This window comes from Psammomys obesus, unplaced genomic scaffold (genome assembly GCF_907164565.1).
Source record: "Psammomys obesus unplaced genomic scaffold, mPsaObe1.curated_primary_1811, whole genome shotgun sequence".
Lineage (NCBI taxonomy): Eukaryota > Metazoa > Chordata > Mammalia > Rodentia > Muridae > Psammomys > Psammomys obesus.
The window spans coordinates 4330853-4352198 of NW_026586816.1; the positions used below are offsets into that span (position 1 = coordinate 4330853).

Sequence of the window (21346 nt, forward strand, 5' to 3'; positions counted from 1 at the left end):
ACACACACACACACACACACACACACACACACACACACACACACACATAGGTTATCCAAGCTGTTGTTAACTGTCAACACTCTGAAAGGCTAAAAGGCAGAGGTTCCTCCCTAGGCAGCCAAAATCTTTTTACTACACCCTTGCTCTGATGTCATTGCTACTGGCAATCATTCCCTCATGCCAGAGCATCAGCAGGATCCCAGACATGAGGCTCAAGCAGGGATCCAAAAGCAAACGGCAGCTGTGCGTTTAGAGTATGACTGCACTTCAGGTGCTGCCCTTGACACTTGCCCACATATTTCTGTGTGGATAGGATCACTTTGAGAATTATCAGTGGTCATCTGTGGCCAGCTGCAGTAAAGCACCACCATAAATCCATCAAAGGCTTATGAGGTGCTCTTTTGAAAAGACTAAAAAAGAGAGAGAGAGAAAAGAAAAAAACTAGTATGGCACCCAAAGCGTGAGCTGGACAGCTGGCTCACCCTTCTGGCCCCTGCCCCGTGCCACCTGCGGCCCTGCCCTGGCATCCTACTGGCAGGTGTGACCACTGCTGCTCCATCTACCACCAGTGACCTTACAGCTCTGCTTTCCTCAGCGCCATAATTCATAACAAGTTCTTAAAAATGCTTCCAAGATCCTCACTGTTTCTGGATAAGTACAAGGGCCCTTGCCTCCATATTGTCCACCTCTGCCGTCTCAGCCATGTTTGAGCTGATATATGGCCTGTTCTCTAAGTTAGAAAACCTTCCTGTCATCATGCTTTTTGCCTCTATTTCTATTCAGGGCTCCAATCCACTTGCCTTTTCCAAAGTCCAGCATCTTTCAAGGTTACCTGTACCATCTTCCCTTCATTAACACTTCCTTCCAGCTTCTCTTCCAAAAAAAACCACTCAACACTGGGGTCATTGCTGGCTATATAGTGTCTAGTTATCATATAGATTTATTTTGAGCAAGATGTAGCATCTTAACAACCAAGGAATACGTCTTGGGAGCACAAAATTCGAGGGCAGCTCTCAACTGTGGTACAGCAGTGACAGGCAATAAGGTCCAGGTGCTGACTTGTTGCTGACCTTCCCACGTGCCTCACTGATAGCTCTGAGATTACTAATCCCAGTGGGTGCCTCTGAAAACCTGAACCTACAGGCCTACACGGGCAACCCTCTTGCTTAGCCACCTCATTGCATGCTCCCAGTATCTTTGCCCCACTTCTTCTGTAAATGAGAAAACTAAGCCTTGGCTGAGTGAAGTCCTGTGCAGGCTTCTCAGCAGACAGCTGCAGAAGGCTAAGTGAGAGGGTTATGGCTGCCAGTGTCGTCATGCGTAAGTGGTATGGTGGTTTGAATAAAAATGGCACCCACAGGCTCACATATCTGAATGCTTAGTCCATTTGAGAAGGACTGGGGGTGTGGCCTTGTTGGAGTAGGTATGTCACTGGGGTGGGCTTGGAAGTTTCGAAAAGCTCACAGCATGCTCAGTGCTGCTGTCTCTGCCTGTGGATCGGGATGTGGCTCTCAGTGACTCTCCAGCAACAGGCCTGCCATGCCCGCCACCATGCTCCTTGCCGTGACGATAATGGACTAAGCCTCCAAAACTACAAGCAAGGCCCCAGTTAAACACGTTCTTTTATAAGAGTTGCCATGGTCATGTTGTATCTTCACAGCAATAGGGCACCAACTGAGACAGGAGGATCAAGACAGCAATCATATAAGAAAGTCCAAACTCAATTTTATTTATACGATGAATATAAAACATTACACTAGGCCAGGAGCCTAAACCCAGAGTCTAAATTAGAACTTGAAAACAGTGAGCAGAGCTCAGCCCTTGTCAGAGAAGCTTTGTGTAGTGGATGGCAATTAACAGAAATTCATAACAAATGAAGTTCTCTCTATACAGAGAACTACTGACAGACAGCAGAATGCTCAGCCCCAAGTGGAATGTCTGTGTTACATCTCTCCCATCCGAGGCTCAGGGATCTATGTGAAAGAAGGAAGAAATATTGGAAGCCAAAAGTAGTTAAGTGACTTCATAGGAGCAGCATTTTCCAGACACAAGGCAGAAGTACATATCAGCTCAGGAGGACTTCGCGAGTAGGCGAGAGACCTGCACAGACACTGCCAGGCGAAAATCCCAACACGGAGGAGGGGAGTGGGCATGAAGCCCCACCCCCAGCTAAGGAGCTATCTACACTCAGTGGCTCCTGGGAGTGGGAGTGTCAGTTTTCTTCAGTGAGTGACACTCAGGGAAGGTCCCACACCCAGGTGTAGCCAGGCAACACAAACTAGACCAAATAGGTTGAGAGAGAGACAGAGACAGATACAGAGACACAGAGAGACAGAGAGAGAATGAGAATACAAGTTGTGTAAGTTGGGAGGATTTGTGAGAAATTGTAGGATGAGGATGATATGATCAAAATAAACAGAATTTTCAAAGAACAAATGAGATTTTTTTACCCAGTCTGTGGCTGGGTATGGTGGGGCATAACTTTAACCCCAACACAGGGTTGAAGTGTGGGGGAGGCAGGCGGATCTCTATGAGTTCAAAGCTAGCCTGGTCTACATAGCAAGTTTCAGGCCAGCCACGGCTACATAGTGAGACAAAACGAAACAAAATAAAATAGAAAAAGTAGTTTGAGATGGTAATGCTAAGTACATTAATGTACATAGATACAATCATTATATACAATATTTAAATGTGTACTTAGTAAAGTTGTGGCCCCCAATTTTCCTGAGTGTGCGTGTGTGTGTATTTGTAAATGTTTCATACAATGAAGAAACATATTCAAAATCTTAAACTAAAAAAAATAATATTCATTATTAAAATCAGGAATAAAGATCTGGAGAGACAGAGAGCCCTAAGCCTAGCCATTAACCTTCCACTGCCCATTAACGAAGCTGTCCAAAGTCAGACATTAATACCAACTCTCCTGGAAAAAAACAAAAAAGTAAACATCCAAACCTTGAAGTTCTGAGCACTGTCCCTTAAGCCCTTCTCGAAAACGGATAGAGAGGAACTTGCTCAACGTACTAAATGCGTTCCTTGGGGTAATGGATAATTTAAGATCTTGCATCACTCCAAGCGCTAATGATAATGGATGACATCAGCCTCGAAGTCTCAAATGGCATATGACAAAGGCCAGCCTCACAGAAAGAACACCTCAGCCAAGGAGAAACATCCATGAAGTAAAACGCCCAAGAGCCAGCTCTCTGAAGCTGTGGACACCACCTACTGGGGTCAGACGGGAGGATAAGCCATCCGAGCACAAGGGTGGCATGCTTACTGGGCACATCCTGCCATTTGCAGGGTGTACTGTGTCCCCGTGGTGAGGACTACTCTGCGGTTACACACTCCATCAGCACACAGGACAAAAGAAACACCGTTCCCTGGAAAGTGGCATTCCTTTATATGTTCATTCAGAATGTGGCCTGGGGGGAGCAGCCATGTGCATGTCAGTGCTGTCAACTATAAAATATTTTCACTTCTTAGGAGAACAAAAGGTCCAACACATAGAGACTTGTTTTCTTGGGCACTAAAGGTCCATCAGACCCTGAAGACCATGCCAAACAAAAATGGAGCTGAATTCAAGCCTTAAAACCAATAGGCTGGCAAAGATAAGCTCACTTGGCACGTTGCGTATCCTCTAAACTTAGGGCATGACAAAACTAAAAATGGCCTATGTGGTGTCTAACTGGATTTCTGGGAGGTGGAGAGAGGAAAAGACAAACTTATTCATCCTTCACAGTGTCACTTAGCCAGAGGCACATGGCGGTGCCCCAGACCCCAGGACTCTTCCTAGCACCCTGGTCGAGCCTCTCAGTAACAGCTTCTCACACTGCTTCGTCGATGCAACATCCTGCCTGCTCTGTGTGAGTACCATCCTAAAGGAAAAGCACAGGCTGGCTTCCTGTGAGTCAGAGAGATGTGTGTATCACATGCTGCTAGCAAAGCCACTGTGCAAATCCTCAATGGGAAAGATCACCCCAGCACGGTGAGGACAGCGCAGAGGCAGAATGCTGCATGCCCGGAACACTGGCCCAAACTCCTCTGCTGGCCTCAAAGCACTTTCCATAGCAGTCTCCAATCAGACTTAAAAAATACTACTAAAAAAAGTTGTCACTTAAAATGTCACAAATACATTTTATTGTAGTGTATTTGAAAAAAAAAGAGAGAATCCACTTTAGTTCTAAAGAATACAGTTTGCTTTCTCAAAGCATGCCTTGATCAAGAGCACTCTCTCAACCTAGAACAGGGCAGCATAAGTTGTCGCCAACTAGATTTTTCTTTGCATCCACTTTTCAAAAATGAAGCACCTTTCTCTTTCCAAGATCTCTTGTGCCCTCTAGTGGTCTTTATGAAAATTAAATCGAGAACTTAAAAATGGATGGTTGGAGTCGTTTAGCTTCTGATTATTGGAAAATGTGATTTTCAAAGTTATGGGGATTTTAAGCCCAGACTTTCTACGTGATTAGAAAGACTGCAAAGCATGGAGCCGGCCGGGTTAGTCCACATCACCCATACTGCTGGGATAGTGTTGACCTTGGCAAGGCCAACCTACTGCTCCTGAAGGGACTGTCCACCAAACCACATGTCTGGCAGGGGTTTTTTGGTGGCAGATTTCCCAGGGTACAAGAAAGTCCCCAAATAAGTGCTGTAATTCTTCTACATCTCCTTTTAAAGTGTGTCTGGATCTTTATAACTTATAGCTCAAAACAACTTAGAAGTCAAATTGGAAAAAAGCACCAGACTTTCAGATAGCTCATAAAATTAACTTCCGGGACTGGAGGGATGTCTCAGTGTTTAAGAGCACTGGCTGCTTTTCCAGAGGACCTGGGTGCAATTCCCAGCACCCACACTGCTGCTCATGACTGTCCGTGTCCAGCTCCAGCGGCTCCAATGCCTCCTTCTGGTACCAGGTACAGATGCGGTGCACGGACATACACCATGCACATAGATAAATAAAAATAGATTCAGAATTGTGTATATTAAAAAGTAACTGCCTCAAGAAATGAAAGGGAGATTTTTTTTTTTTGTTGTTTGGGAGTTTTGTTTGTTTGTTTTGGTTGTGTTTGGTTGAATGGTTGGTTGGTTGGTTGGTTTTTGGAGGCAGGGTTTCTGTGTAACAGTCCTGGCTGTCATAGAACTTGATTTGTGGACCAGGCTGGCCTTGAGAAAGGCAGGTGTTTCTAAAAACACTTTGTTTTAAATATTTTCTTTTAGCCTTTTAATGGTTAAATTTTTAAGTTTTTTATTAATGCATAATTGTACATCCTTGTGAGGTATGTTTGATGATTTGATACAAGACTATGGCTGTAACAATCAGCATTTCCATCTCCTTAAACATTTCTGGAGCTCCTGTTTTCTTCCCTTCTAACAAAGAAAATCTTCATCCATTTAAAAACCAATGACTGAGCCAAAATGATTAACTGTTGTCATCTGCAAGCAGGCAGGATGCCGTGCAGGGAACTCCAGCTATATCACATACTACAGACAGTGCATAGCTCTCCTCCTGGCTCAGTCATCCCTACACCCACAGGACTTGGAAACTCGCCCCTCCTACCCAGGCCCGAACCATGCCAGTCGTTTCTAAGCCGTGAACATCTCGCACCCATACCAAAGATTAATTAAGCACACTGTAGTTTTTAAAGGTGTGTCCAGTAGCTGCTATGCTTTGTTTCAGACATAATGAAAGACAGGGAAGAGTAACTTCGTTAATTAGTGTCTGAGTAGAAGGGCAGACTGTGGCATGGTTTTCCACGTGGTTAAATGAAAGAAACAGGAGAAAGGATTATGGTGCTAATTCATTTGGTTCTGAATATGTTGCTAGTTAAATAGCTGAGGGATAATTACATCCCTAAACCCTTCCCTGGTTCAGTGTCTTAAGAATTGTGTTCATCACCATTAATTATCCATGCAAGTAGCTACTGACGAAACAGATGTCAAACCTGAGGGAAAGGAGTGATGTGGCAGCCTAAGAGGAATGCAGCCATGCTTATCCCATGATGTCTGTGTTTCCAGCACTTTTGAGAAGGTAGAGTCCACACAAGTTTTAAGATGTGGGTGATTTTAGACCCACAAGTACTAAAACTCTTATCTGTTCATTTTGGATTATCACACTTCCAATGTACCTGAGTTCACTACTGTGCCCTCCTTATCTTAACATAAATAGCCTCTCCTCTCCGTATCTTTTCAAACTGAGACATCCTTTTTGGGATTTGTTCCTTTTGGGTTTTCTGTGGTGTGAGTAAATGGAACAGTTAGCCAGCAAAGGCTATATGATCATGACATTGGGTTGTTACCCAGAGGTTCATCTTTAGCTTTGTGGCCCTGCCCACTGGAAGGCCACAGCCTATCTTACTAAGTCTTAAGAGAGGAGAAGGGAAGGGGTGAGAAGAGAAAAGGTGAAGGAGAAATGAAGGCCGAGTCAGAACTATCAATTGCTGTAAATAAAAATTAGTATTGTCAGCTTGACAGGATGGAGCCTCCTAAGAGCCAAGTCTCTGGGCACAGCCGTAAGGGATTATCCAGATCAGGTTAGTCTCTGGGCACAGTGAGGGAGGATCATTTTGATGATGTTTACTGAGGCAGGAAGACCTGTCCACTGTGGGTGGCATCATTCCCTGACTGGGATCCTGGATTGTTAAATTCTAGAAAGAGCCAAGCAGCCACAGCCATTCATGGTTCCCTTCCGAAGATGAACTTCATGGTGGGACCGCAGCCTCAAGCCCTGCTTCTCCCTCATGATGGGCTGAGAGCCAGAAGAAGCTCCTCCTCCCTGATCACAGCACAGAAAAGTAACTAGGACAGGAAGGAAATGCTTCCAAGGAGCCAGGCACTGGAGTGAGCACATCTTCTGTCTTTTCTCCTGTTACTTATGTCCTGAACAGCAGATAGGGTGCCAGGGAATAAGTTCCCAGAAGAATCATCTTACTAAAATGTAAAAGAAACAGATCATTGATTGAGCAATTTGTTAACTATTTTTAAGTCTTAGTATTTCTTATCCCCACCCCCAAATTCATCTTTTAGGTTCCTATCTTATTGAATGGCATGATTAATATTTTCCCCACAGTAGCTGTTGTATAGAAAAACTAAATTTTTGTGTTAGTGTGTCCTATCATTGTAAGAAATACCTGAGAAAACCAGCTTAAGATGGGCAAACTGTCCTGGCTCGCAGGGGCGAAGGTGTGTCTTGGTGGGGAGGCTGTGATGAGCTGATGGGAACACACAGTCAGGAAGCAGGGACAACACCTGCACTAGCTCTCTGGCTTCCCGCTCTTTTTCATTTTATTCCACCTGAGCCTCCAGAGTAGAGGACAGGCTGCCCTCACTCAGGACATCTTCACCTCAGTTAATCTGCTCTGGAAACTCCCTCACAGTTACAGGGAGGGTCTTATCAGAACCATCAAGGTGACAGTCAAAACCAGCCATTACCATTTCCATAAGTAACTAACAACCAAATGAATTATAGCCACACAGCAGCAGGCCATCTTGGGACAGGAAGCTGTCAGGAAGAACAAGATTCATTTTTTAATGGCTTTATTATCATAAGTTATGTATGGAATGGAACCGGGAATGATGTTTTCATACCTGTATATGATGCACTTTGACCCTATTTGCCCCTTATTACTTTCTCTCATCCCCCTCCTACTCCTGCTGGTTGTCTTCCTCTTCCCCATGAAGCCCACCTTCTACCTTCTGCTTTCTTAAAATTGGTGACACAGTGACTTTCACTGGGGTTGCTTACAGGAATGTGAGAGGGTGGCCATCAGAACACTGGCAATTCACTGCTGTATGCAACCACTGGCTGCCCACATGCTCACGCTAAGTAGGGCGAGCTGCTGCATTCAGTGCATAATTAGCAGAGCATGTGATCCCAATGCATACAGTGCCCACATCAGCCAGAGACAGGCACTGACTTCCCTGAACGAGAGTTACAGTTGTGAGCAGCCATGTGTATGTCGTGCACTAAACCTGGGTCCTACGCAAGAGGGACAAGTGTTCTTGACTGCCGAGCCATTTCTCCAGTACCTGCACCCCCACCCCACCCCACTCCACCTCACCCCACCCCAACCCAACCCACCCTACCTAACCCCACCCCATCCCACCCCACCTCACCCCACCCCAACCCAACCCATCCTACCTAACCCCACCCCATCCCACCTTACCTCACCCCACCCCAGCCCACCCTACCCTACTCCACCCCTCCCCTCCCCACTCCACCCTACTTCACCCCACCGCATCCCACCTCACCCCACCCCACCCCACCTCACCCCACCCCACCCCACCCCACATCACCCCCAGTATATTTGTTTTTTGAGATGGGGTCTCCCCATGTAACCCAAGATGGGCTTTAGCTCAGGGTCTTCTTGCTTCCGCTTCCCAAGTGCTGGGAGTGCAGGCACCGGCCAACACACCAGACTCAGAAGTAATTTTTTTTTTCTCCAAAACTATTTGAGTGGTTTAATTGTTCTTTGCAGGACCTTACACACACAAGCGATCACTCTGCCTGTCAGTGTGTTTTGTTGTTGTTTGTGGAAGTATTTTGATTGACTGCAGTACTTGCTTATGTACCTAGCTATAAATGATTTTAATTCCTAATGGTTTTGTGATCTGAGAATATGATTCATTTACTAAGAGAACCTATTCTTCAAATAGATAGTAAAAATAGAGACAAACTGAGAGATTTTAAAGTAAAATTAAAATACAGGTTTATAACTATTAAATTTCGTAAAATATCCTAAAATTTTTATTTATGAAAATTTCCCATAAAAAAACTACCAATCTATGAATATGTTATCAAATAAAATTTCTTTAAAGAATGTAACTTCCTGAACAGCTAAGTTTGCCCCTGCCCAGGAAGCTGCCCTGCTCCCACCCAGGTCTGGAAGGGCAGCCACACCTGCCTGTCACCTGGTGATGGCCGTTCAAGGCTCTGCCTGCCTCCACGCCTTTGCCCACTCTGCCCCTTGGGTTGAATTCTGATTCATCTCCCCAGACTAAACCCAAGAAGTCACCTTGTCTGTGAAGCCTTTATTTCTTTTATTTTTTTCATGGAGGTATGATAACACATAAGAAAGCGCATGATCTTCAGAGTGTAGTGATGAGCTTGGACGGCGCACAAGTACACAGCGCATGAAGCCCTGCCACACCCGGTGCTGTCCGTGTGACTGAAACCAGCCCAGATCCTCCCTTATGCTCACACAAGCAGCCTGTCCCCAGGACCTATCTTCTCGGAAGAAATGATATGTACTGAGTTCAGCTTTGATGCAATCACACTTCCTCGTGCACTGGGGATTATGTTACACCAGGAAACTTTTTTTTTTTCCAAATTATACTGTATTTAAATATACTGGCAATAAAACACCTGGCATCAGACTCCCTGAAGTCTGATCCAGGTTGACGAGGCCGATCTGAAACAAGTTTTTGTTCTCCTCTCTTTGAGGCTCGTCTCACTGCCCATCTACACCTGCAGGGCCACCCTCACTCCTCCCTACTGGCTGTCTACAATGGGTCACACCAACATGAGGCCTCCCCGTCACAGCTCTCTCAGGGTGGAAGACCTCCTGACACACAGCTGACTTCCTTCAGAGCAAGCTTCCCAGGAGAACCAGGCGGAAGCTTCCAAGATTTAGCGAACCCTTCTATCAAGATGTGCTGGGAAAAGCATACACAGCTTCCCGGAGTCACACAGAGGGCACACACAGCCCGCCCGCTGATGAGAGGACTGGTAATGTCCTACTGTGGGGAGGAGGCGGGATGAAAGATGGTACAGGGCTCTCTTGGAAAACATGCTTTGCCACAGCTATACCCTTAAACTGCTACACTTAGGAATGCCACGGGGATACTGATGGTAAAGGCTGCAACTGCAAAGCTCCTCTTGGAGACAGCAGCAGCAGCACGTATCAGAACACAGGTGGGATTCAGTAGGAAAACTAAATAGGCAGATTCATTTTCAAGTTCGCTTTATTTGAAAGTTTTCTTATTCATTGCAGTTTTAAAAATTGCAATTTATAACTCCCTAGCAGTAAATGCTTAAAGACTCTGCAGCCACACGGAACCAAATGGATAGTCTTACTGATTATGCTATCCAGGGAGACTCTAAGAATCTCCACATGAATGTTATGCGTATCATAAAACTTTAATTAACTGATTAAGGACCCTTAAAAAGTCTCTCGTAAAAGTGACCATCCCACGAGGTCTACCTCACACAGGCATTGTGCCAACTGTACCTGGCTCTGCGAATATGTAGCTGAGGGTAGTGGTCCTCCCTGCGACAGATGTGCACTGCAAAGTCATCGGTGTAGGACAGACATGGCATGTTCCCCACTTGGTCAAATACAGTTATCAGAGTTGAGCCTAAACCGCAGAAACAAAGACGCCCTGGTTTAATCAAGGGAAAACTTTGGGACTTCAGAACAAAATGTGGTCCCATTCCATCTGAGTACTGGTCTTAAGCAAGTACACACCTGACACGCCTGGCGACCAGCCTTCGCTCCCACCCCCAAGCTTGCTACTTGCATCCTAAGTCCCTGCCTGCTCCTGGGGACACCCGGCTGCTGTGGACCTTACCGAGGCTCACGTATGTCGGCACTATCAGGAATATGAAGTACAGTTCTGGTACCGCCTTGAACACAGTCCTGGGGAGGAAAGACAGAGAGGGACAGGGTTAACAACAAAGCAATCACATTCTCTACCCCTGAGAAAACGAGAGGTCTGGAAAATCACTTGGGCTCAGTTGCTCCCTGCCTGCCAAAGCCAGAGCATCTCCTAGGCTATTTCTCCTTCAATTCCAAAGAGCTCCTCTCTTGTCTGTCTGTCTGGTGGAGGTTGAAAGAATAAAAGGCACGATGCCCAAGCAGCACACCAGATTTCTGCTGACATTAACCTTTGACCTGGCATCTGGATGGTCTGGTGTGACATTACAAAGTGACTTAAAAGCCGAGCCACCAACCCCCACCCCGACCGAGGTCTGCACAAGCTGTCAGAGATGCATCGCCACGACTCGTGGCCTTGCTCATCATCTTTCCACACACCCTGTTATTCCGGACGCTTCTGCAGGCTATCGCGTCAATACAAACTTCTAATAAGATGAAGGAAATCTCCTCTTGAAAACATGCAAGTTTGTGAGGCTTGACTCTTTCCTGACCATCCCAATCCATTTCTTTACATTGCTGCACTACCTCCTGGCCTCAGATGGTGGCAGTTTAAAAATGGGGGCTCGATAGAGACCAAAGTTTAAAAAATCAGATTATTTTCATTCAGAAATACTGCTGCTTTAAAAGTAGGAGGATTAATATTAGGATAAACTGTAAGCAAATTAAATGCTCCAGAAAACTTCATACCGGTTGAGAAATATCTCCAAAGGCATCTTTCATGACCCTCCACTCACCGAATGATCTCTTTGAGGCAGCCTGTGGCATACTCGTCTACAGTCACGAAAAAGTGCAGAAACAGCGTGTTCAGAGGCTGCGGCAGAAAAAAAGAGCTTGAGTGAAAGGCTGGACCCCGACAGAGCAGGGCTCAGAGCAGTCGCAAGGGAAGAGCTGGACAGCTCTTGTTGGTGACAGCTTACATCAAGGTGATGTGACACCCAGGTAACAGTTTAAGTGTTCTCCTCACTTCACGAAGCACCTTCTGTCTGATGTGCACAGGATTACTGAAGGAAACGAGCATTATGAGTCTAGAGTGCCCAGCCCCTGCTCCTGCCCTCATGGATGAACTGTGGATAGAAGAGCCTGCAGGGGAGTGAAATCGATTATGGACTCCATAGTCTTGCCTTTGGGGGTGTCTATGCCGAGCGAAAAACAATCACCCTTTCCCTGGGGCTCCTGAGCCAGCAGCTGCTGCTGTATTCATGGGACACAAGGGAAAGATTCTCCTATGAAATTGAAGAATGGAAGGCAGATGCTGCATTAGGAATCCAAAGGCTTTTTCTTGTTCAACATTCCCGGAGTCCAAATCAAATCATTACTCCTGGGATCCAGAAAACCTGGGAGTTAAAAAAACTCAAGAGAAACAAGATTCTCACAAGGCTTTCAGCAGCCAAGTTTTAAAAGAGCTTCATCCTCTAAGTTTTGTGGATTAACTGACCTAAACAGTAGTAGGTCCCTTACTGCCTTCTTACTGCCATCTCTTACAACACTCCCTTACTGCCATCTCTTGGTCCCTGTGCTCATGGGCATTCTAGAAATAACACACATGTAGCTGACTGGTGAGGGAAGGTCTTGCATTTCTATTGGGAAAATGGGAACCCTGTGCTTCTCCATTTCTTAGCAAAGCTGCTCCTTCCTCCGGATCAGTTTCAGATGCTGGTTCCAGGACCTCTGTAGATACCAAGATCAATGTATGCTTAACTCGGCCCCAGTATCAAATGGTGTAGTGTCTGTGTACAGCTGGCATATGTCTCTAATGTGCATTACTTATTGTGTTTAACAGCATTCAAGTGTGACTTCAGGGGGTGTTCTACCGTGTGGTTTGGAATAGCAAGGAAAAGCTCTTGATGTGTTCAGTACACGCACAATTTTTAAAAACACTTTTCCTTGTCAGATGGATCCATGGCTGTGGACCCTGAAGGTGAAGAGCACTGACTGTAGTTTTCTGGGTAGCCTGGGGTTAACAGCTACACAGCCCTGTGCTGGCTCCACTTCTGGGCAACAGAGTGTGACTGGAGGCACTCAGCAGAAACTGGCAAGAGAAGAATTGAGTGTGACCTGTGGCCTTGAAAATTCCCCAAAAGTACACACTCCAACGTCCGGATAACAATAGACAATAGGGCTCTGAGCACTTCTGTGCACTAGTGCTTTAATCCCATAACCTTTCTCAGCATCTGCTTTGCAGTGAACAGGGCTGGTCTTGCAGTACATGGCTTACTCCTGGCTTGACTTATCCAGAAAATTTAGGATTTACGCTTTAAACATCTTTAAGACAAAAACCATTACTTCGGTTGCAAATGTTAACGGGATAGAAAATACACTGAGGATGAATTAAGGCATAATCAGTGCTGCTCAGCAAAAAATAATGTTACTTACAAATGCAACCCCAAACGTAATTCCTCGTTTTCTGGCAAGTACATTGAAAAAGAAGAGAGTTGAGGCTGGGGAGATTTCTCAGTACGTAAAAGGGCCTGCTGTGCAAGATCTGAGTTCAAATCACCCAAACCCTATAGAAAAGCCAGACATGCAAGTCAAGCCTGCCTAGACTTCTGGCATTCCTACAGGAATGTGGGAGGAGGAGAAAGGCAAATTCCTGAGAACTTGAAGCCCAGCTGGCTTGGCATGTGCAGCAGAAAAACAACAAAATGAGAGCCCAGCACAAATAAGGGGGAGGCAAGGACTGACACCTGAGGTTGGCCTGACCTCCACAGACATGCCACAGCATATATGCATCCACATTCACACGTGTAATGTGCCTGCACGGACACGCCATAGTCATAAGCACACACACACATACAAGATAAGGACGAGTAAGCATGTTGACTTCAAACATTTTCTTAACCTAATATGTTCATTATATAATTAACACATAGTATGAAAATTACTGTAATTGATTATGAATTTACTTTGAGACAATGTCTTGTGACAGAAATATGGCTGGCCAGTTACTCACTATATAATATAAAAAATATATTTTTAATATAAAAAAATCACTAATGACATACTTCATTTTTTTGTACTAAGTACTTTTTTAATTCTAGTTTATATTTTATATTTACAGCACATCCCCGTTTAGACTAGCTAACTTCAAAATCCATAATGGCTTCCTGAAATCAAAGGTGCCATACTCTACCAGGGCATCTTAAATGTCACAGAATATGACTAAGTCTGAAGCTCTGTTGTCATTTCTAGGGCACCTGCCTAGGTGACAGAGGCCTTCCTAGTAAACTACAAACCTCACACCAGGACACACAGACAACAGTGGGATCCTGACACATGAATTCCTTGCTTGCAGCTCTTGTTAATTTAAGAGCATGTGGTGAGCCTTGGGGGCAGATGGCTGATGGGGCCAACATATTCCCATCCTATATGCTCTGGCCTCCTGGGCTCCAGCATTCTATCACTTTGTTTTTACCTGTTAGGATGTTTTCTGCATGAGTGTGGGATTTCTCTCCCCAGAAACTGAAATGACACTGGTGTGAAAGCAGGCCCTCCCTTCCACAGTAGGAATGTGCTTTCTTACTGTGCATGGGATCTCGCTGTCAAGTTCCCGGAACACAGACAGCCAGTCCTCCTGCTTGGCAACATTCCAGTTGGGATAGTCCACAAAGATGGCGCTGGCCATGATCTCCTCCTTGTCATTGCAGAGGGTAACAGCGAGGTTTGCCTTCTCTCTGTGAAGACAGTGAAGAGGCACACGTGAAGAGAGGCTAATCTTCCTCAGGCTACCGGAGCTTCGGACCTGCTGCTGATTACACCTGAAGTGGTGAGAATGGCGCCGCTAAAAGTCTGAGCGTGCTTCTTCAGGGCATATGAAGCTATCAATCAAGCTGTTATTTAAAATTACATTTCACCAGAAGTGCTGTGAAACCTTCCTGCCTTCACACACTAGGCAGAAGACCCTTCTTTTTCTCTACCGACTCCAAGGTAGCAAGACCACTGTGCTGACATGCACTCACTCAGCTGCAGTGGCCACCTGTCCTTCGCTTGAGACTGAGGTAATACTCTAGACAGAAGACTTCATGCTGAAAGCCTGCAAAGTACCGGGCAAACTGAAATGGGCTGGTCTCCTGCTCATGGTGGCAAAGCTGCATTCTTACACAGATGTTCTAAACCCTCAGCCCAGGTTCCCAAGAATGAGTTCACAGAAAATCTGAGCACCTGTGGTCACCAGTTTGCTTTCTATTGCTTGCTAAACCCCAGGACCAGAAGCAACTGGGGGAGAGAAGGGTTTGTTTGTTTGTGACTTCTAGGTCACAGACTATCTCTGTGGGAAGCCAGGGTAGGAACCCGAAGAAGAAACCACAGAGAAATGGCGCTTACTAGCATGATCCCAGGCTCACGTGCAGCACTCACCTATGCTTGAGGGTGGACCCTCTTCTCTCCTTCTGCTGTCCCCCTCCCCTGCTTTCTCTGCCTAGGGATCGAACTTTGAACCCAAAGTTTCACCAGTGCTAGGCAAGTACTCTATCATCAAGTTATATCTCTAGCCCCTCAGCTACCTTCTTTTAAAGATTTATTTTATTATTATTATTTTTTAATGTGTGTGCTCATGTGGAACCTAGAGGTGTTGAATATGCTGGAGATGGCTGGGAACTGAACTGGGTCCTCTGGAAGAACAAGCGCTCTTGAGCGATGGACGATCTCTCCAGCCCCAAGCTACATTTCTCAGCCCAGGTCCCACCTGTGCATGGCACCGCTCAGTGTGGTGTGCCCGCCTCTATCAGTTAGAAATCAATAGAATACCCATAGCCACGCCCCCAGGCCAAGGTGATGGCGGCTGTTCCTCAGCTGAGGGTCCTTCTGCCCTGGTGTGCCCACTTGACAACCAAGACCAGCCATCACAGGCAGCATCGCCTGATACAGTTGCAGAGATAGAGACACAGAGGGGTCTTGTGGCGGCTAAGGTTTCCTGGCACTTTAATCAGTCACAGTATGAGAAGTAGAAGCCTTCCAGCTCCTACAGTGGTTGGCTGTCCCAGGGGACTACTTCAACTATTCTGCCTACCTGCCAGTCTTGTGGCACAGCAAGAAGGCAAAAGTTATGACTTAGAGTCAGTATACAGCTTGTCATAGGAAGAGCATTTGGTATTAATTGAAAAGCAATTTCCACTTGCTTAGCTGAATGAAATTAAAGAATCCTTCAGAATCATGTGTCAGGAGTTACTATATCCCACACATGACTGATGACTGTCAACAGTCTCCTTCCCCTACCTTGACTGCCTTTGTCAGAAGTAAATTCTCATTATTTAGCCCAGGTTGACCCCAAACTCACCACCTTCTTGCCTCAAGGCACCTAGCTCAAACTTCTCTTTGTTGAGGGTAGTTTTACATTAGAATATGTACTTTGTACGTTTTTAAAATGTAAATGCAGGGGCTGGAGGGATGGTTCAGCAGTTAGGGCACTTGTCGCTTTTGCAGAGGACCCAGGATCCATTTTCAGCCCACAAAGTCATTTACAACCGTCGTCACTCCAGTTCCAGAGGATCCAATGCCACTTTCTGATATCCAAGGTACACATACATACATGCAGGAAAAACACTCACACACATAAATAAATTTAAAAAAAGAAAAGAAAAATAAATTTAAGTGGGAGTCCGTACTGTATGTAGCTCTGGTTTTTCCTTTTGATCTCAAATCATTTGAAACAATTCATCAAACAGCATTCTTTTACATACACACATACATCCTATACATTACCTTTATAATTTTCTCTTCATCAATTCACGTTGGGCTTTAATAAGAATATTTTAGGAGGAAATATACATCATGTGAAAGGAGTCTCCTCTCCTATCAATAGGAAATAACTATAAAAACAAGGACCACACATTTAAAACTAAAACTGCATGTATGTGTATGAGGCAAAAATCTCTCTGGAATCCATTATGTTTATGGACATGTTTAGGAAACACTGTAATTAGGATGTCAATCCCAGTACCCACATCTTCTACCCCACCCCCCAATCTTGGGAAAATAAAAACAGTAACACAGATCTTCCTTCTCAGCCATGGAGAAAGGACAAACGTGGTCCAAAAACCCTACATAATCCAAGTCTAATGAAAGACAGGTCCTGTAGATTTCTAGAATATAGTATCCACACAGGGGATCCACTGACAAGAAATGCAGGCCCAGAACTTCTCAACTCAACAAAGACTTTGTCTCTCTCTCTCAGGACTCTCCGGCCCTAGGCCATAACCTATGGCTGAGAACCATTTCTCTAGTTTGTATGAGAAAACACATCACACCAGATGCTGCACAAATATCGGATATGATGATCACAGTAGTGCTGGGAAGGAAGAGGTGGGCAAGAAGTGAGGACAGGAAGCTGCTGTCACCCCTGGGAAGCAAGGGACAATGTGTTCCTGGAATCTCAATTTTAACTTGAAACGCATTTATCCATGGGAACCTCAGGGTGGTGGTTGGGCTCTATAGCACAATTAACACGGTACCATACTGCACAGACATTATGGATTAAATAAGCTTTTGTGGGTTGGCCTGGGAAGCCAGCCAGGAACAACTTTGTTTCAATGGGGGAAAATGCACTGTAATTTCTAAATAGCTGCCATAATAAAAAGCGACTTCTGTAGCATTATTCTTTTGTGGACATAATTTTCATTTGTTATTGCCCCTTAGTCATTGTGCCCTTGGAGGGGCAGATAAAAACCGTTCTGGGATCAAAGGGGGAGGGTGTGAAGAGGGCAGATAAAAACCATTCTGGGATGAGAGTGGAGTGGGGAGGAAAATGGCAGAAAGAAAGGGCCTGCTTTTAAAAGATGGATTTTTAGCTGTTCTTTATAATAATCCAAATTCAAGCGATAGGAACCTTAGATACATATAAGGAGCAAGTTTGTGTATATGCGTGACACATGAATATACTGTGTGTGTGTGTGTGTGTGTGTGTGTGTGTACCTCACACAAACTTCAGTAAAGCTCAAAGATACTGCCCAGCAATGGAAACCAGAACTCCTTTCTTTGGAGTAACAAATGTCTTGTTTGTTCCACTGGCTTAAACTTTCCAAAGGCAGGTGAGACTCATTTCAAGAGCACTTAGTGGGAATCTTGGTGAGGTAGCATCCTTTCTGCTTTGTTTAAATAAGTGATCGAGAGACCTCAGTGTTCCCTTGAATTCATCACAGGTGGGAGGGCAGGGCAAGGCTCTGTCCACCCTGGCCACTGTGTGATGTCTGCTCTCAACATGGGAGCTGCAGTCCCTGCCCTTAGTCTGCTTGTTTTCATCCCGACCAGTTTTTAATATTTTTTTATTTTTATGTACATGTGCTGTTTGGCCTACATGAATGTCTATGTCAGCGAGTTGGATCCACTGGAACTTGAGTTACACACAGTTGTGAGCTGCCATGAGGGCGCTGGGGATTAACCCGGGTCCTCTGGAAGAGCCAATGCTCTTAACTGCTGAGCCATCTCTCCAACCCCCCACACCTCAACCAATTTTTAAGGGAGATCAATTTTACTCATTTCTCCATCTCTGTGAATGAGGAAAAAAAAGATGAGAAAAGAGATTACTGTTTTTAGAAATGTCTCAAAAAAGAATCAGTCATTAAGCCTTGAGTCAGCCTGAAATTAGCCTGCAAAATGAAAGAGGGATAGATTTGGGAGCAGATATTCTTGAGAATGCAGGAAATGAAAATGTGAATGTACCTTTCCTGCTGAAAGTATGCTGGCTTCCAAAATTGGCCCCAACCGTTATAAGGGTCACATTTTAACACAAGTGTTGTTGTGGCCCTGAACTCCACAACACTCTTATCTTGCTCTCCCAAGTGCTGAGGTCACCGGCATTGCACCATCTTGCCTGACACAGAATTACATTCTCACTACACCTGCTTCACATGTCAGAGCTGTACTTTCCTCTCTACCAACTGAAGACGTAAAAAATTACCTCCAAAACTGCTCCAAGACTCAGCTTGCCATCAGGACTGACTGACTGCTGAATGTTGAGCCTTCGGGCAATTAATATGTGACTTAATTAGTACAGGATTTGAGAAAATAGGTTTGTGGAAGCTTTTGAGGAAGAAGAAATAGAAATGAAGGTGGGCCTCATTTTTAAGACACACACCCTCTGCAGTCCAGGTCTGAATACCAGCCACCCTTGGGGTCCAAGGAAGAGGCAGCTGCATCCTCTGTAAAACCTGCTCCAGCCAGAAGGAGCGACTCTGCAGTTGTAGGAAGTGAGGTTGAGTGAGGATGGACCTAGATTCCGATGGGAGCTGGAGTTGTCGGACTGACTGAGGTGGAAGGAAAATGAAGGCAGGCAAAGGCTACACTAAGTCTAGAGTATCTGCTGGTGACCCAAGGAGCCGTATCTGCTGGGAAGTCAGATAAATGAACTTGGTTGGAGGTCTGTCAGCAGTGTTAGATACTAACCACCTTGGCCACAAACTCATCCAAAATTAGTATGAGATTTTATAAGAGGGGAAGTTGCTCTGCACATCTATGGTCTTATGTGTGCTGGTTTTGAAACGTGGCCGCAGGACCACTTTTGGAACAGTACAGCCTTTCTCTGAAGCCCTTTCCAGCTTTGTCTTCATCAAGCTTTCACACACACACATGGGTGCCCTCCAACCCCTCACTGAGAACTTGTAACTCTCTCTGTAGACCAGGCTGACCTTGAACTTACAGATATCCTCCTGCCTCTGCCTCACAAGTGCTGGAATTAAAGGTCTGAGCCACCACAACACGGGTCTCTTTAGATGGTACAAGTTGGCCAATCAGTGGTCTGTCAATATCTTGGCTATTCCTATCTAATCCAAGAGTTCTACCCAGGAATCGTGTTTTTCTTCTTCCTGATTGTCTGGGTCTCTTCCTTTGCACATGAAGTTAAATTTGTGTTATCAAGTTCAATAAGCAATTCTGGGGGAAATTGTGGAGATGGTTGGCTTTGCCCATTTATGATTTTAAATCTTCACATCTAAAGGGTGGTAGGCTTCTTGATTTATGTATTTTTTCCTTAATATTGTTCAGAAATTGACTATGTCCTCCATGAGCACTGGCATAACTGGGTCTGTTTTAGAGTAGGCACTTGCTGTGGCCTAAGTGTAAATGCCTAACATTTCCCAACTATCCACGGCTAGTTTTGTTTATGAAAATGCAGTTTGCTTCAATTTAGTGACTTGGCAGCTGGCCACTTTAAACATTGACATCTAATGATCATTTTTACATGTTCCTTCTGATTCTCTACATAGTGAATAAATCACCCCAGGCTCCAGGAACATCATGGAAGAGGGAGTTAAAAAAAAAAAAAATCAAGGGCTAAAAAGATGGCTCAGCAGTTAAGACCACTCACTGCTCTTACAGAGAACCCACGCTCAATTCCCGTCACCCACATGGCAGCTCCCAACCATCTGTGATCTCAGTTCCAGGAAAAATCCTCATACATAGAAAAGAAAGTATTTTTTAATGTAAGGAGGATGAGAAGAGGATCTCTGAAATACTGTGTTCTGGACAGGACAAGCCCATGTACTCGTGAACTCACTGCAGTTCTGATTAACTAGACAAGGTTGAGAGAACAAGCGAGTCAACATTCCAGCAGGCAGGACTACTACACTCAGTGGGTTAGAAATGGAGAGGGTGCGGGACACAGAGGTGGGAAGGGATGTTCTAGGGGAGTGGGAAGAGGGAGTTGGGTAGACTTGACCAACACTTATTATATACATGTACAAAACGGTCAAAGAATAAACATTGAAACAAAATGAAAAATAAGTAATTTGCCAGTAAGTAATATATTTTGTTTTCAACCATCAACATATACTGTTTTATTTTACTTTAGTTTTTGCTGTTTTGAGAAAGAGTCTTCCTATGTAGCCCAGGCTGGCCTTGAACTCACAATTCTCCTGCCTTAGTCTCCCAAGTTCTGGGCTTACAGGTATGTACCATCACACATCGCATGTTTTATTTCTGACTGCAATAGTTAAGACAACCAGCTCAATGTCAAATAGAAGTCGTGGTGACAGGTAACTTCACCGTGTTAGAGTAAAGGGACTCTTGTAACCATTTCATGTTATGGCATGAAATGGTTTTATAACCTCAGCATATTAAAGGAGTTTTCTTATATTGAGTTACATTAAATTTTATCAAATGTTTTTGGGTTACTGAGATCACTTATACTCTTCCTTTAATCTGCTGCCAATGTAGCAAATTAATAGCTCTCTCTCTCTCTCTCTCTCTCTCTCTCTCTCTGTGTGTGTGTGTGTATGTGCACAAGTGTGTGTCTGTGTGTGTGTGTGTGTGTGTGTGTGTGTGTGTCTGCACATCCAGACAGAGGCAGATGTCTTCCTCAGTTATGTTCCATCTTTCTGAGGTATGGTCTCTCACTGAACTCAAAGCTTACCATCTTTACAAGCTTCAGGGCTTCTCCTGTCTCTTCCCTAGCACCAGTTTTTGTTTTCTATTTTGTTTTGAGGTATTTGGCAGGGGCGGGGAGGTATTGGTTTTTCAAGGCAGGGTTTCTCTGTGTAGTCTTGGCTGTCCTGGAACTCACTCTGTAGACCAGGGCTGGCCAAAAAAAGAAAAAGAAAGAAAAAGCCAGGTGGTGGTGGTGGCTTGTGCCTTTAATCCCAGCACTTGGAGGCAGGGGCAGGTGAATCCCAGTACAAGCATTACAGGCATGAACCTCCACATGCAGCTTTTGACCTGAGGACTGGAAATGTGAACTCGTGTGACAAGCCCTTTGCTCAGTGAGTCATCTC

At 44.9% G+C, this 21346-nt stretch overlaps 1 protein-coding gene across 1 annotated transcript in view; it reads right to left on the reverse strand.

Annotated features, from left to right (window-relative positions):
• Nucleotides 1-21346, reverse strand: part of Cfap61 (cilia and flagella associated protein 61) — a 256849-nt gene that overhangs the window by 228124 nt on the left and 7379 nt on the right. The window contains exons 3-6 of the mRNA XM_055602635.1: nt 14170-14320; nt 11384-11460; nt 10564-10631; nt 10224-10350 (exon numbers count right to left, since the gene is read on the reverse strand). Coding sequence (XP_055458610.1) covers nt 10224-10350; nt 10564-10631; nt 11384-11460; nt 14170-14320 — 423 coding nt within the window. The remainder of the gene's footprint in view (nt 1-10223; nt 10351-10563; nt 10632-11383; nt 11461-14169; nt 14321-21346) is intronic.